Source organism: Acanthisitta chloris, unplaced genomic scaffold, assembly GCF_000695815.1.
Source record: "Acanthisitta chloris isolate BGI_N310 unplaced genomic scaffold, ASM69581v1 scaffold6984, whole genome shotgun sequence".
Taxonomy (NCBI): Eukaryota; Metazoa; Chordata; class Aves; order Passeriformes; family Acanthisittidae; genus Acanthisitta; species Acanthisitta chloris.
This window is the reverse complement of record NW_008668671.1, coordinates 1-17,588: the sequence shown is the minus strand read 5'-3', so window position 1 is coordinate 17,588 and position 17,588 is coordinate 1. Positions and strand designations below refer to the sequence as shown.

The following is a 17,588-nucleotide window of genomic DNA, read 5'->3' as shown; positions in this document are numbered from 1 at the left end:
CTCAGCAGTTACCAGGTCTCTGAATCTTCCTTCAAGTGAGCCTTTCTGCTCAGGCCTGAAGAGAAAAGCATCTGGAACACAAACAGAAACCCCCCACTCATCAACTACAGAGTGCACTCGAGTTGTACAGCTGTTTGCCTACAATATCCTAGAAGCCCTTAGGTATTTCAGTTATATTCAGAGAAGAAAGGAGAAGAAAGAAACTAAAAAGAAAAAAAGCACCTACAAATTTCTTTTTGTGACATAAAATATAAAAGCATGATCAACATTTCTTTCAAATAACCCTAATGAGCAAGAAATTATTCCTGTGTACAAAATAAACCAACAGGAGCCAAAATCTATTGCCTCTTATGAATGAAAAGCTTATTGCTGTTTATTGGCATGCTGCATATGCACTTTGAAGAGCCTCATTAACTCTTCATAATAATCTGTTTTCAATTGAAAAAAAGCTTTAAATGGCAGCAGTGGGAGGTGAATGCAAGTTCTGCATGGCACTCTTTGCAGCAAACTGTCCCAGTGCAAACTCCTGGTCCAGCAGCTGTGACTGCCCATCTTTGGCAGGGACTCAGGCCAAATGAGCCTTTCCTTATGAGAACCAGGAGAGCTCAGCTTTGCTTCGAGTTGTTTGGAGTGAATTTATACTGCTAAATGCTATATAGTTCTTTGTTGCATTTGGAGACTAGTTTCTGTCACATGCAGGAGCATGACACACTAGGAGAGAGAGGAGAGGTTTCGCCTAAATCTGTTCTTCCACCTCACTTCTACATTCCCTTCCTCACGTTCCTTCAGAGGAGAGAGCAACTTCTGAGCCAAGGAGCTCAGCTGCCACTGGAGAAAAACTTTATCCACTTGCAATCAAAACTGAAAATACTGGACCTTTTTGGATTAGAAAAACAGAAACCCTGAGTTAGTATGGACTTTATCTGAAAAACAGGCGGGGAGTGAGGAGGCTCTTAAACTATCTCTTGGCAACAGCTGAAGTTTGGCCCCAGTGTGGCTATCTACAGCTAATGTAGATAGGCACTGTTGCAGCAATGATTCCAGGGCATAAAGCAGCACCAGTAATTCTCCTGCCTGGAGGCCAGCAGCAGGGATCAATGGTTTCATTTTGCAGGTTTAAAAGGGATAGAAATAACTCCAGCACTTTGACTGCCTGCTGAGCACTGCCTTCTCCACTGAGTACAAGTTAATGTTAGGAAAGAGGGAGATTAACATAGATTTTGAAGTTTATCTTGTTTTGCCTTGCAGCTCTGTATATGTGAAAAATACAGTTTATTCTGCATAAACAATAAAGGGCAAGAAAGTGAACTTCTGGCCAACACAAAGAGATGGTCTGGACAAACGGTAGGAAATGGGTCACTGCAGCTGTGTCTGGTTTGGTTTGGAGGCTGTGAGAGAGAAGGAGGTGAAGAGGAGAAAATTTCAGCAATCAAAACAGAAGACAGGGCCTATATGGGCATACTTTGGGATCATGGATGGAGTGAGAAATCCAGATTTCATGGGTGTTGTGTTGCATCACAGGAAGAATTATGGGATTATCAAGAGGGAAAGAAGGAACGAAATGAGAATTTGGGGGAATATCATTAGCCACACATACTCTCTGTAAAGTTCTACCCAAAACTTTAGGTCTACTTTCCCTGAATTACTTTGTGCTTATTTTAGAGAAGCAGGGGGAAAACAGATCAAGTAGACAGAATATGACTGGAAGTCATAGCAAAGAAGAATAAATGAGGAACAGACACTTTAGAACTTTCTGATCAACGAACGTCTACTGTGTTCACTGATTGCTCTGAGTAGATGATTCCCATGTTATTTAGGATAAGTGTTAATCCCCCTAAGTATTTTTCCTCTCCCAATGCCCACCTTCCTTTCTTTGCCCACGTGGCACTTAGATCCTTTCTGCCTACCATGATCTCCAAGATAAAAAGTTTCCAACCTCTCAGGTAGGTGTCTCAGAAACCTTATGTCCTCCCCAAATTTTAGAGTTTTTGACAGCCTCTCCTCACTATGTTCTGCACAGATGTGTGACAGCAAAGCTATTCTTCCTGTAGTGTTAGCTTTGAACAGTGTTAACTTTGAACATTCATCCATTTAGGAAGGCAATCCTACTGAGACTTCACATTCAAGAGCCTCATGTCTCTGTTCCTTCTACATTTTTAGGAAAACTGACTTCTGATGCCACTGACCTATTTCTCAACTACATCTTCAAGTTGCATCTGGGATGTGTCAGCACTGCCAGAGGCACTTCAGCAAAGTTCAAAAGAAGAGATAAATTGCACTCTGAGACAGTGGAGAACTATCTGCACCACGTGTAATACACATGTTAGCATGTATTATGTATGCCTATGTTATATGTATTATGCACAGCTAACATTTTCCACTTTCCTCTCTTTAATAATGAAAATGTCTCTAACAGAGTTCTGCTCTCATCTCCTTACCCTGCTCCCTTACATTTGATAGCATTTAGAATAAGCAATGCTCAGCCTTTTTTTCCCTTGCTGGTGGACACAGCAGTCAGTGTGATACCATGCCCTCCCTTCACCCTCTTTCTACCCCTCCCCAGCTGCAACCAAGCCAGTGGAGGAGGAAGACTCTCACAATCAAACCCAGAAAGCACGTACTGAAAGCAAATAAGGTTGCTAAGGAGCTGCAAAAATTATCTCAAACCTACAAAATCCAGGAAGGAGAAGGGAGTTCATATGTTCTGCTCAAACACACCACCACACATTGCTCAGTGCTCAGTCTGTCACATTGTAATAGCACAGAGCTAAGGCTGTGATTTTGTGCACCCAGGACAGATTCCCAAAAATGTAGGAATCCCAAGAACTTAGCATTTTTTGCCACTCAATATCTACCTCTCTTCCTACTTGTTATAATCCCACCACACATAAAAAGAGCCAAGTAAACTCACAGTGCAGGTAGGCTATAAATTATATGTATGTCATTAGTTATCTATAATGACAGTAGCCTAGTTAACAGCAGCAGTGAAGATCCAGCAGCACAGCTGGGCAACACCAGCAGACAAACCAAGGGTCTGAGGAAGGCACAAACTGTACCCTCCTTGCCCTTGTCATCCTGCCAGCTAGACTAAAGACAACATACTTTGACTGCTGATCTGCCACTCCACCTCTGTTTTCCCACACAGGTACAGCCCCAGGAGCCATGCTTTGCTCACAGGGATTTTCTTGAAACCAAATTTATTACTACACTCAGCCTGTAAATAAAGTATCTCCAGTGCATTGGGAGGTGAGAAGATGAAAGGCAGAGGAAAGGGGTGAACATGCCAGTTATGCCTTGCCCATGCCACACAGACCCTGGGGCCACGTTTCTGTGTTTTCAGAGCCTGGTGAACTCTGGAAAAGCAAGGGGCAATCGAGGTAAGGCAAACCCCTTTCATCAGCTGCCCTTTGAGCACTGTGTGTTCTGTTCCCCATGCACACAGCTTCAGACAAATCTCCCTACACTTTGAAAGACTCTGGGAAATAAGAACATGCCACTAGAAAGGTTATATTTAGCCTTCCTATCACCACTCACCTTGAGTTAAATCAGATACTCAGACGGTAGCAATTGCCTACTGTGCAGAGGTGTGCCTGAAATCACATGAGCCACCAGCCTTGTGGCTTTCACAGCAAGGCTGAACTTCACTGAAAGGCATGAGGTGATAATTTGGTTTCATCCTGTCTTGTCATACAGAGATCAGAGTGGTTCATTTCTGCCATGAAATACAAGAGAATTTTCACTTCCTACTCAAGAATTTGCACCAAAATTGCACTACTTTGTGCAGTACAAAGTATTTATTAGAAATGGAGCAACTTTTAAGCCTTGCTAACAACATAACTTGAAAGTGATTAGCATGAAAGAGCGTAACTTAAATATCCTAACACTACATCCAGGAGACTTTCTGCTTGTCTCACAGATCTAATGCATTTTGTTCACCATGTGGCTGTATTTCACCAGTACGAAAGCTGCAAGCAAGAGGGTATTCACACAAACAGCCACACTTGTGGGCCATCAGGCACTTCAAGTTCCACCTCTACTCAGCAGAGACAAAAGACCCTGCAAAGGGTGAATAAACACACCTGGGTTCTCCCCACTCAAGGACTTCTCATCTCTTTGTAGCTGTGCAGTAACCACACTCACGTGTTGGAAGGTGTAGTAGCTCTCACCTGTCTGACTCCTCTTCATACAAGGAGCAAACCAGCAGCAGCATTAAACAAAATCCAGGATGGAACAGCTTATCTCTGGGGCCTACAACTGAAAACCGTCGCAGTTTTTGTTAAGAGGCAACAGGATGTTAGACGATCTACACTACTGCTACAAAATTAAGCTTTTAAATACCAAATTAAGCACCAAAATTAGCTTCCAAATTAGGAAAATACAACTTATAGTCTTTTGCAACTATGGCCATGCTGTCTTTTATGAAATTATAGTCTTTAAGTTTGTAAAAGATTGTAAGTTTTAAAAGACAGTATGCCCATCAGTATGATTCTTGTAGTTATTACTAAACAGCTTTCAGAACAAAGTCTAGTGATTTGTACTTCAGAAAGAGACAGTGGAAAATACAAATCTGAAGTAGCTTATGGAATCATCAATTTCTCCAACACATGGTTATAGATCAGAGAAAAGGATTTAGAGAGAGCCATACAAATACACTGATGATAAATATGTTTGTGCCTCCCAAACAGTCCCTAACTTTTAAAGCCCTTTCTTTTTCACACTACATATTTTACCAAATGAGCACAGCAAGAATGTCATGTGTGGCATTTGCACAGCCACAGTTTTGGCTCAGCTCTCCTGTGAGGAAAGCAAAGCTGCCCAGCAGCTTCCACCCAGGATGCAGAAGACAATTGAAAATAACAAACCAGCTATTTCTGATGTGACAGTTCAGCTGATTAGAAAACTAGCAAGAAAAGATAACGTATTAAAAACATAACTAGGATGAGCAAACTTGCTGTGTTTGTGATAAAAGTGTGTACACTTTTATCATAATTATGCTTAAAGGGCAGAGCAACAGCTTCCAGAGGGCCAAGCAGAAGTAAAAAAGCCATTTTTTTCAGTATGTTCCCAAACAGAACACCACACCAAAGTCTCACTAAGCTCTTAAACTCTCATCCCCTTTACCCAAGTCTTTAGATGAGTCTTCACTAATCAGCAGCACGAACCTGGGAGGCAAACAGGATAAGAAGAAAAAAGACCTATAAAAATTTACCTTTACGGTTGCTTCACATACTTCCATTCTGGGCACAAATCAAGCAGTAAAGATTGAAATTCAAACTGGAAAGGGTTCATTTATGCCTAAAGTAAATATCAGGTACTTTGCTACCATGGTGATGAACACAGTAAAACCACCTTAATCACTCCTGATTCTGCCAGTGTAAAACAGGGCTTGGTGCAATAGTTAAAAGCAGTCTGACATCAGACATGTATGCATGTGTTGTGAGTTCATGCTTTAGAAATGGTTTATAGAGTGTTGCAGTTGTGCAAAATCTGAGAAACATAAACAATAAATAAATGGGGAAGTTGTGTATGTTATGCACATACACTGCTCTGGTCCCATACAGGATTTCTAGGAAGATTGATCATGGGCTCCCAACACAGCAATAAAATTGAAGTTACTGGGGGAAGGGAACCTCAGTCCATCCCACTCTGATCGGTCTGTTGCCAGGGCCAGCAAGAGATTCCCAAAGCCTGGAGAGGGACTGCAGGTCAACAGAAGAGCCACCTGGGAGGGCAGCATAGAGGAATTTCAGCCCCTCCCACCATCAAGTTGCTTCACTGGGGACTCAAGTGCCTCTATGCTAGAGCCCCTTCCAGTACCTAAAGGGGACCTAACAAGAGAACTGGAGAGGGAGTCTTTACAGGGGCATGTAGGGACAGCACAAGGGGGAATGGCTTCAGACTGAAAGAGGGTGGGTTTAGATTGAATATTAGGAAAAAATTCTTCACTGTGGGGGTGGTGAGGCACTGGCACAGACTGCACAGAGAAGCTGTGGACTCCTCATCCCTGGAATTGTTCAAGGCCAGGCTGGATGGGGCTTTGAGCAGCCTGATCTATGGAAGGTGTCCCTGCCCATGGCAGGGGGTTGGAAATAGATGAACTTTAAGGTCCCTTCCAACCCAAACCATTCTATGAAAACTGTTTGGGAAATGAGTCACCTGCTTGACTAGCATATATTTGCTAATACCAAGAGAATAAATACTCAGCTTTGGAAAACTAAGCAAGTTATATCACATTTTTTATTTTAAATAACCAAGTTCCATGTTAAAGCTCCATACCCCAAAGTTCCCTTTAAAATGATAAACCATTAAAAATATCTTTCTTATGAAACTAAATCTAAGAGTAGCTCAGTCTTATGTCTGACAATTTATATTACAATGCATACTAAACTTGAAGGTACAAGGAGTTTCCAAAGCTGTTCCAGAACTATCAAGCTGATTTTGACTTTTTGGGACTAACGCCACCATCTTCAGCTGACTTCCCTGCTGGCCTCTTTCTTAACCCTTTCATCTTCCGTGTCTGCAGTTTACTAAGATCTTGTTTCTGCATGTGGATTCGACCATAAGTTGTACCAAACACATCATGGGAGATATTCTTTTTCTTCTTAGGCTGCAAGAGAAGAACAATGTTAGTATTCCTGAGTACAGAGTCCCAGGAGCTCTGGTGGGAATCAAGTGTCTGTCTAAAAGCAAGGCCTCATACATTGTTTGGAGTTTAGAGATTAAGATCTGTGCTGTATGTGCTAAGCAATTCCAGAAGAGAGTTTGGATGCCAGCTGATCACCACAGCAGTGCTGTGACCCCAGAAATCTCAGTTGGCCTAGATAGGAGTAAGCTTTGGTCAAATATATAATAAATAATACTTCAGCTTTTGCCCTTCTGCACAGATAGATCTGAAAGTAATGCACATTGCAAGGCACATACCTTCAGGGCTTTTGGTTGTTTTAAAGACAGCTTATAAAGGTCATCTGAGGCTAAATGTGTCCTCCTCATAACCAGATCTAGTGAAGGTCCCATCTCTTCCAGTTCAATTCTGGGTATTTTACAGCCAGACTTCTTCAGTAGCACTCTAGAAGGGAAAAACCAACCAAAATCAACATTGTCCTTTGTGGTAACGTATTTATCCATCCTCCTAAAGGGAAGGTTCAGTCCTGCAGCTCAAAATACTGTTATGTCAATTGTTACTACTAACTTTATTACTGAGAAAGACATCTGTCAGTAACAATTTATAATATATTAACTCTGCCCCATTACAATTTGCACACACACAAAAAATAACTTGGTTAATGTAATTTATTGGGTTTTTTAATGAGACCAGTATAATAATTCTACTGTTAAAACTCAGCCCCAGTATTCTGAAAGCCATATCGCTCCTCAAATTCAAAACAGCACCCTGAGTATGAATAGACATGAAAAATATTTATTAGCATTTACAGCAAGATAACCTGAGCACTATCCAAGAAAGTGTTTTGGCTCTTTTAGAATGAGACTGATAAAAGTGGTTTTGTTCTAAGATAAATCAGAATCACATGGAGCACAAGCCATGAATGTTCACAGCCTCCTAAGGCAGGACATGAACTGTGAGGGTGAACACCAATGCAGCAAGAAAGATTGCCTTGTCCTGCCTTTTTCAGTTTTTCCTTGTGTGTCTCTGGCTGCAGCCTACAGACCTGTCATTCTCTGGCAAACACCTAAGTGAGGAGAGTCCTAGAAATCAGCCTGAAAACAGACTAAGTCTATGAAATCTAAGAAAGTACTCAGAATTCACCAAATTAATTCACACCACCTTACTAATGAATGAGGAGTAAGAAATTGCCACCTGAAAGAGCAATCCTCCAAGCCAGGAGGAGAAGCTCAGCAAGGAAGAAGGCAGAAGGTTTAAGGATTAAGTGTTTTCCTTCTGCTGTACAAGTTACTCTGTGTTATGCTGGAGCAGGTCTACACATTTTAAATGCAGCTCAATCCAGTTCAATTACACAACTAAGGGTAAAATTTGGACAAAAATTGACAAGTGTGCCAAAAGGCAAACAAATTGATAAACCACATACTCACTTATAGCTTCGCATGTAAATTTTGCCATCTGCAGCTGTGAAGTGCAGAACATACTCCAAACCAGCCAAACGAATACTGGGCACAGTAGGACCTCTGAAGAAATCTGAAAGAATATTTAAAAGAGTAAATGACAGGTTTCTTGGCTGCAAATAAACCCAATAGATGGCTAAAACAAATTGGTTTATTTCAAAATGGACCCACATCACATCACTGATGTGAACTCCTTTCCTATATTTTTCCTGCATCTAACCAAGCAAGACTATACATGGTATGGCTCTAGAAGAGCCAAATGGCCAGTGGGAGTCTCATGAAATAGCTGCTACTTAAAACTGCAGCCTGGCCAAAACACAGGAGAGAAACTCAATATTGCTCTTGTTAGGGTCATCACTGCATCTAATGTTTTCTTTCTTTAATAAGCAACACATCTATAGAAATAATACACTTGAAATACCTTGCTTAGTTTGCAAAGAGAACACCAAAATGCAGGTTAAATACAAAACGAGCTGCCTCCAGCAAGGTTCTTGTATCAGGTATGAAAATACACTGTGCAGAGAGCTTGCAATGAGCACAGCGATCTGTCCAACATATGCAGAGGGTGGAGAAAGAATGTGACCTTGGCCGAGGGAACAAGGTGTGCTAATAAACATGACAGGGCAATGCTGAAACATAGAACTGCTAACACATGTAAAACACATCAGTCTTTCTCATTCTGTTCCATTTTCAGATCCCTTGGCTAGCTGTCTTTTCCTCCACTACCTTTTTTCAAGAGTATCAGCACTGAAGTAACATCCAAAACAAAGTCTTGCTGGCAAATACCAGCTGGAGTCTAGCCAGGAAATTTCCTTGTTCAATTAAATACTCTCTTTCTTCTTCTTTTGAGTCGAGCTTGTAGTTGGAGGAAAAGTTGCAAATAAAACATGTTGTTCACTTGTGCTGTATTTTTCCCCTTCAACTGGTTCTCTGCAGGTACACAAACTTACATTTACAGTGGTTTTACTGGCAACACCTCCCTTTCATATTTTCCTGTGGCATCATACATCTTGTTACCCAAAGGATGATCTCGTCCAATAAATGCAGGTGGTCAGGAATTTCTGTTTCCTGGCAATGCTGAACAGCTACAGAAACCTTACACTTCAGTATACCCAGAGAACTGAAGGTTTTGTAATGTACTCTTAATTTACAACTCTGGCTTTGGTTGGACTAGAGACTGGCTTTCTCCTTTCTTTCCATTCCTAGTTCTCTCTCCCTTTTGTCCTCAAACATGTTTCCAGAACTTCTAATTTACTCTTTCTTGCAGAGAGTTTCACACAACCTTTCCCTCTCCAGACTAAATTCCTAAATTGGAACACAAATCTATACAGTTCTTTCTGTATCAATTCATATCCAAAAGCTGGTAACACTGTGATCTATGTAGCTATGGTTAGCATTAGCTCAGTTCAAACTCTATGCCTGATATTTCCCAGCCACCCCCTTTTTGGCCAGAAGGAGCCCAGAGATCTTCTGAGAGACACTGAAAAGTCTGTGTGAGGAAGGCTGTGTGAGGAACAAGGTGACAGTCAATCTGAAATTGCAGAGCTCCCCTGGAACTCAAGGTTTCACAAGCTGTATAAGCAGGCTCTGTAGTGCCAAGCCATTTTAGGATGAAATGGCTGTGCAGTAACAGAACGAGCAGCCAGTGTTGTGAGAGCTGAAACATTTTATAAATACAAGTATAAAAAGTTATTAGAATTTCATGAACTGCATTCCAAGGACTTGCACTGTGAATGAATTCCTACACTACCACATCTGAGGGGAATGAAAATCAAAAGAGAAAGAATGAGATGTCTTTGTCTTCCAGGTCTCTGAAGGAAATAATTTATTTCTCCTAAATAAATTCTTCCACTTCACAGTTTACCAGACTATAGGGTTAGGTTACCATGAAGACAATAGTTCACTCTTGCCTTTAATTTTACAAAGAAACTGCTGTAAGATGATATTCCAAACATGCATAAGCCCTTTTGATATCACAAAAGCCAACGAAAGCTTTGGTTGCTCACCAGCATCACTGGCATCACACTGCTTTGGCAGCAAGAAGCTGTCAGCTATCTAATACTCCCTCTGGGATCCCAACAATACTGGTACAGTGACAAAATACTTGCTGCTGCTGTTAGAAAGACATTTTTATCTCTTTCTTAGCAATAGAGTGGCCACTCAAAGGCACCATCTTTGGCAGAAAGGGAACGAGTCCGTTCTTCCCTATCTGTTACGGGCAATTTTGAAGCAGGTCAAATAATTACCCAATTTTAATTGGTTACTGATACCTTCAAGCCTTTACTCTCCTTAGTCTTTGTTTTGCACCTCGGTACTTCACAGAAGTCAGCAGAACAATTAAGCCCTGGAGTACTTGATGTACATTCAAGAAGAAAGATTGGGTGTCGAGTACATTTGGCTGCAGAGTCATTAATGGCAAAAGATTAGGCCAGGAGAAAGGACAGATGAACATCAAAAGAAATGGGACAGGAAAGCCTAGTCAGTTGGCAACTAACTTAAAATGCATGTCTTCCATTTAAGCTGTCTGATCACGGGGTGCATGAGCACATCTGGATGCCAATCACCAACACTGTGCAGATGCCTGAACAAGATGTGCTTCAGAAAATAAATGCACCTGCTTTCTGCAGTGTAAATGCTCATTACAGTTACAAAGATATGCAGTATGGCAACTCACTTATCCATATGTTCAATATTCACCCACCTTCCAAGACTTAAGAGCTCCATTACTAGCCTTTCCTCCATCCCCAAGAACCAATCAGATGGACTGACAGGATGAAAATTCTCTTCTGCTCCCTTTCACTCTCATTCCAGATGAAACATCTTGCTATAAGGAATTACAATGCTAAGAGGAAAATTTCTCATTTTCAAGGTCTGTTTCTAAAGAGCAATCATTATCCTGTTTGCCTAGAAACTCAAGAATGGAACTGAAAGAACAAGAATGTTCTTATTGGACCAGCTGCAGTATTTTATCAGAGCTTAACAAAAAAAAATTTTTTAAAAAATATTAAAAACCTACTTTTAGGAAACCTATTAAAAAGAAAAAACACACCACCCTACTTACTAGACCTAGTTCTACCAAGCAAGAAGCAAATTTTAAGTGTCAAGACATACAGTACTGTATGACTTCCATGTCTGACAAAGCTACCTCAGAAACACTGCACAATGTGCTTTATCTCCCAGAGCCTCCAACCTTGAGATAGGAAAAACCTTTATGCCAGTTTGTTTGCTACACTCCAAGCCTGCCTTGAAGTTAGGGCACAGCTATTCTCTACAGTTGATTTTTACTGCATGTGCTCTTTCCAAGTACTCTAATCAATGGCACGTTTGTTAGAACTGGTGGAATTTCCAACAGAAAATGCTTTCATTACAAAAAGAGAAGCTCAATTATACTGAATTCACTTTTTTTTAAGCAAAAATGAAAATCCAGTAGAATTACAAGGCCAAGACATTTTTTAAAATTACAGTTTTCCCACAATCAAAATACAAAACTTCAGTGGACACAAAGTTTCAGCTTCAGAGTCTTTTAGGCTAGTTTTTTTCCCCGCTACAATAGTCATAATGATTAGTTAACTTTTATTCCATGTGACATGAAACTTCAAAGTGCCTGCTCTTGTTTTCTTTCTGTGCTGGACACACATTTATTGACAAACCAGCATTTCCCAACAGATCATATTCCTGGATTTATGCAATCCTACTGCTCAAACAATCAGAATACTGACCAATAAGAAGGCTCTTCAGTCTTCTGTATTCTTCATTTACATCAAACACGTCACCAGCAAATATCAACATAGGTTTTGTTCCTTCAGGACATTTACTGTTCTGTGGAATAATGGTTTTAAAACAACAAAAATCAGACTGTTTTAGGGAACAGATTATTGACTTGACAAGTGCTCAGCCTTTCAGCACTGAATGAAACAGTGCTGTGACCTGTGATCAGTGTGGACAGAATAGACACTTTTTTTCTCACTGAACAGCACTGCATGTGTATGGAAGGAGTTTGTTTTTAAAAGGGTGAGTTGCATTATTCTTGGTGCTGGATTAAAGAGAGCTTCTTTACTATGAAATGTGTAAGATGACACCTTCCAGTGAAAAAATAAAGAGGGAATTTGACTGCAGCTATCAACAAGAAAATTAAAATTAGAGGCACAGAAGTCTATTGCACTTCTGACACTGAAGAGTACATGTAAAAGGCTAAAAGAACAGTTTAGTTAATTACCTAATTTTAATTCTAAGCAACAAGTACATTTATTTAACTATAATTTCCCTGCTCTAAGGAGTGTTATGAAAAGACACTCTAAAATCTGACTTCAAGAGAAAGATTCACCTTTATAAACCAGAATTTATTCACTATCCTTCTAGACTGTTCTGTCAATTTATACACTGTGATGAGAATAAGTACCATAAAAAATCTTTGGTTTTTCCAGTGCATGAACTGTTTGATACAAAAGTACACATATATGAAATATGCTTTAGTCTTGCCAAAATGACCCTAAAATAGCCATAAATGTGAATTTTCTCTGGGTTTAAACAATCAAGACGTTAATTCCTTGTCTGAATTAGGTATAGTTCCCTGAAAACTGGCATTTATGTGCTACCAAAAGCTAAAGCTAAAGCTTTGGAATCATCTCAGTCAGCACAGTGACCCTCTCAGGTTATAATTTTGTGAACAAGGACTTCAGTTTTCAAAGCCTACACCAGTTTATACAGGAACCAACCACGAGCAGAACCTCACAGTTTTGTAAATACAACTCTTTAATTAAAAGGAAAATATTAGAAATAAACCAAGTCTAGAAAAATCATTTGCAAAGAAAGTTGCAAGTCTGCTCAAAGAAACCAAAATCAATTAAAAAGCAGAGCACAAAATTACCATTCTGGAGTACACAAATCAGCAATCCTCACATACTGCATGGAACACTTGTTTAAACAACTGTCCTTACTTCAAAGCACGGAAAAAATGCACTAAAAAAATGCACCAGTAGGTGTCACTGAGATCCTACATCAGCGATTCCTTACCTTGACATCTTTTAGGGATACAAACTTCTCAATGCCTAGCTCAATCATGTCCAGGACACGATAGTCAAACATGCGACCTGTGAGGGTAAAACAGAAGGAAATCCAGCTATTTAAATATTCACTGAAAACTAGACCTGTCATCCAAATAAAAAGCCAAGTGAGACATTGTACCTATTATCAAGTTGTTGGGTCGCTTCTTGTTATGAGAGCCAAAAAGAAACAGGGAACAGTCTGATTTCTTGGAAAAAAACTCCTGCAATTGAGGAAAAGAACAAAACTCATGAATTCCAGGTTGCAGGGTTTAAAGTATCTGCAAAGGTATAAGTGCACAAGCACATCAGTTTAGGAGCTGCTCAATGAGAAGAGCAACTGCACTTTCCAGAAGAGTTTTGAGCGTGTCCAAGTCTACTTAAGCTAAAATTGACAGCTGGACTCGAGGTTCAAATAGCTTCTTTTTTATTTCCCATTGTGTCTTAAAGGTCAAGTTAGGCAATTTTTTTCTTGCCATTTTATCTGTAACACTCTCTTTCGTAATTCCTCACCATTTGCTTTTACATAAGATACTTTCAACCACTTCTCCTTGCCTGAAGAGTATTTGCAAGTTGGCTGCAGGTGTAATGTCTCATTTTAGTTACCCAACTAAGCTTTATGCAGTGCATTAGCTTTTCCTAACAGTCTCTGGATAACCAGTTAATTCTGTTCACAGCAAGTCTAGGACTATATGGAAAATCTAACATTCTCACATTTAGCACAAGAGTCCTACTACAGAGCAACTTCACAACAGTTTATTATTTAAGACTAAGATGCTACTTAAAACCAACCCAGGGGTGACTATCACAGAGATCTTTTGTCCAGGTGGAGTCGATAGGGAGACCAAGACCCACTACAACCTCCTTTCAGGCAGTTGTGGGGAATGATAAGGTGTCCCCCTTGATCCTACTTTTCTCCAGGTAAACATCCCCAGCTCCCTCAGCCACTCCTCACTGGACTTGTGTTCCAGGCCCTTTACCAGCTCTATTGCTCTTCTCTGGACACACTCCAGCACCTCAATGTCTTTCTTGTACTGAAGGGACCAAAACTGAACACAGGATTTGAGGTGTGGCCTCACCAGTGCCCCATACAGGGGAAGGATCACTGCTCTGATGTTGTTGGCTACACTATTGCTAATATAAGCCAGGATGACACTGGTCTTCTTGGCCACCTGGGCACAGTGCTGGTTTATGTTCAGCTGCTACCAACCAGCACTCTCAGTTCCTTTTCTGCTGGGCAGCTTTCCAGATACTCTTACCCCAGCCTGTAGTGCTGCATGGAGTTGCTGGGACCCAAATGCAGGACTTGGCTCTTGGCCTTATTGAACCTCATACAACTGGTCTTGGCCCATCAATCCAGCCTGTCCAGATCCTTCTGCAGAGCCTTCCTACTCTACAGCAGATCAACACTCCTACCTAACTTGGTGTCATCTGCAAACTGACTGAAGGAGCACTTGATCCCCTAGTCCAGATCATCAATAAATATATTCAGTAGGAGTGGCCCCAGTACTGCTCCTTGAGAGACACCACTGGGGACGAGTCCTGATTGTTCATCTTCTGGCACATGAGGACATCCTGCTCCAAAATGTTGTAAGAGAAAATGTTGTTTATACTTACCAATGATGTTTGATCCTCAAAAGGCCTGGTAATATTTTTCCTGAAAGAAGAGGGAAATAAGTTAAAACAAAACAAAACAAAATAGAGAGAACAACAGACCCATATAAGGATTTCTAACCAGTTCCCTGATAATATTAGAATTTTGCATTCTACTGGAAACTGGCAGTACAGGCTCAGTTTTAGTTCAAACCACAAGTCATATTAATGCCAGGAATACCTTAGTGCCACCATTGCCATTCTAAGTACCTTCCTCCACATCTCCTCTCTCCTGGGGCCTGATTTCCAGACCACCACCAGCAGTGACACTCCATGAACAACTGCCTTGGCCTGTTCATCCAATATAACTATTGCAATGAATGTCTCTGCACTACATCCACGCAGATACTGAGAATGGGAATAGCTGAATCCTGACCTACAGCTGAATCTCACTTGCCATGGAACAGAGCTCACCACCAATGCTGATCACGTGTAGCTCATTTCCAGTCTACTGAAAATGATGATCAATCTCAATCACCTTCTGCAACCCTTGTCATTGTTCAAGCCCCCACACCTCTAGTCATGCTCTGAAATTCCCCAAAGTTGCAAGTCCTGTCAGAAGACTCAAACATATCAAAGTGAGAACACTTACTTTTTATACAGTACAGCAAAAGGTTTCTTCACAGCATACTGCAAAACACAAAGTTAAACACGTGTTATAGCTACAACATGCACAGCATTGCTTTTTCTATAACCCTAAAATTTACATGGTAACATGAAACAGTAACTGTGCAGATGAGTCTAGAAGAAGGCACCTCAAAAGCCCTGCTCACAGTAACACCCTTCCAGCTGGTGACAATCTTGGTTCCAAATTAACTGCAGAAAGAGTTATTTGTAGAAATAACTTGAGAAATAAGGAAATAACTGGGAAATGGCTGAAATCCAAGCCATGTAATGCAATCCCTCTGCTTCTAAGGGCATTAGGAAAAACAGGGAGTGATGGACAACCTGATTATTAGTGGGGTAAGATGGTAAGAAAACAGCAAAGCAAGGAGAGAAAAGAGTGTAGAAACAGCAATAATATTTTCAGCTATGGAGTTAGGAGACTGAATTGGTAACTTTAAGTTTTAGGAGAGTCTGAAAGCTCCATATCAACACACACAAGCAGTTTACAGAATTCTGTGATGTGACTTAGCTCAGTGACACAATCCCAATTCTGTACCTAATCTTGTTTTTGAATGCACTTGGCAACACTTCACTTTATATACTGGTCAATCGTGGACAGAAAATAACACAGAAAGCAAGCTCAAAACTTCTGGCAAATAAGAAACTGTAAGAAAATAATTTCCATTGAGAAATAGCTAATGACAACTTTGGAGTACTGGGCAATTCAAGACTTGGGGTACAGGGAAATTATGAAAATACTGAGCTTGCAGCAGAGAATGTGCAAACTGTAACAAAGAGAAATGAAAGTTGAATACTACATCCAACAACTTACAATGTCTTTAAGCACTTCTGTCACTGTTAAGTTTGCATTTCCACCTTTTATAAGCATAGCATTTTTTGTATTTTCTTTAAGTTTGGGTTCTCTCTTCTCAAGAAATCTTTTTGCTCTCTTAGTTTTAGGCTTTCTGTAACAACAAATTAATAGTTAAAGAATTAATATTAGTATCAACACCTGACATCACCAAAAACAGTGAAACTAAACAAGAGTTGGAACAAACAGTGTTCAACTGACTTGTTTCAATGACTCAAACTAAACCCAACCTACAATCAAGGCCAAAATCCCAGTCTCAGACCAATGTGTTTTACTGCCACTCTTCCCCCTCTCTGTCCCCCCAAGCTAGCAAAGGTGATTTTACAGTCTTGTGCTTTTCAGTCTCCCAGGTGCACTCTCTGCTGGGCTAAGAACTGGCTGGATGGCCCAGAGTGGTGGTGAATGGTGCCACATCCAGTTGGTGGCAGTCACTAGTGGTGTTCCCCAGGGGTCAGTGCTGGGCCCAGTGCTCTTTCATATCTTTGTATATGATCTAGATGAGGGGATTGAGTGCACCATCAGCAAGTTTGCAGATGACACCAAGTTGGGGGGGAGTGTGGATCCGCTGGAAGGCAGGAGGGCTCTGCAGAGGGACCATTGAGTCTATGATGATTCTCTGCTAATTTAGAGCTTAAGCTACACCAGAATTTGCAGCCTACCGGCAGGCTGAAAGCTTCCCCTCACACCAGCTCCCTCCCCAAGCCAGAGACTTGTATATAAGAAGAAAACAAAGCTCCTCCGAGACTGCTGATGGCACCACAATAAAACCTCACGTATGGCACATCTGTTGGCACAAAGCAGCCTGCAGCACCAGGCACCCCTCAGGTGAAATACAGCACGGACACAGAGCTCACATAAATCAGTAACCACATGGTCTAAAAACTCTGTTTCTCTAGTAGATTATCTTCCCCGTGAAGCCCAGGGAGGTGGTGGAGTCACCATCCCTGGAAGTGTTTCAGAGGTGTCTGGAGCTGACACTGGAGGATATGGTTTAGGGTTCAGGGGTTCCAGCAGAGTGACAGGTTAACGGTTAGACTCGATGATTTTAGAAGTCTCCTCCAACCTTGTTGATTCTATGTTCTCAGCATTATATTTAGTTTCTCTTAAAGAGCAACAAACCAAACCGCACACAGGTACTTCCTCCTCCTTGGCGCAGTTTTCCAGAGCCCGTTTCTCTCTGGTCGCCTCCCCCCAACCCTTCCCACTGCCGATCGCTCGCGTTTCCCAAATCCCAGGCAGGGAAGCTCAGCCCCTCACACTCACACCACGCGCTCCAGAGCATCCATCGCCGCGGCGGGAACAGCGACCGCGTCACATCCGCGGGAGGAGACAGGGAG

The 17,588-nt window shown here is 41.2% G+C and overlaps 1 protein-coding gene across 1 annotated transcript; it reads right to left on the bottom strand.

Moving 5' to 3' along the window:
- Positions 1-6,205: 6,205 nt before the first annotated feature.
- RPF2 (ribosome production factor 2 homolog (S. cerevisiae)) lies at positions 6,206-17,537 on the bottom strand. Its single transcript, XM_009072987.1, has 10 exons — positions 17,515-17,537; positions 16,213-16,345; positions 15,367-15,404; positions 14,739-14,778; positions 13,264-13,345; positions 13,093-13,169; positions 11,799-11,898; positions 8,050-8,152; positions 6,922-7,066; positions 6,206-6,607 (listed from the first exon to the last, which is right to left on the bottom strand). Exons 1-10 carry the CDS (start codon positions 17,535-17,537, stop codon positions 6,428-6,430), a joined length of 921 nt encoding a protein of 306 aa, XP_009071235.1. The 3' UTR covers positions 6,206-6,427.
- Positions 17,538-17,588: the final 51 nt, after the last annotated feature.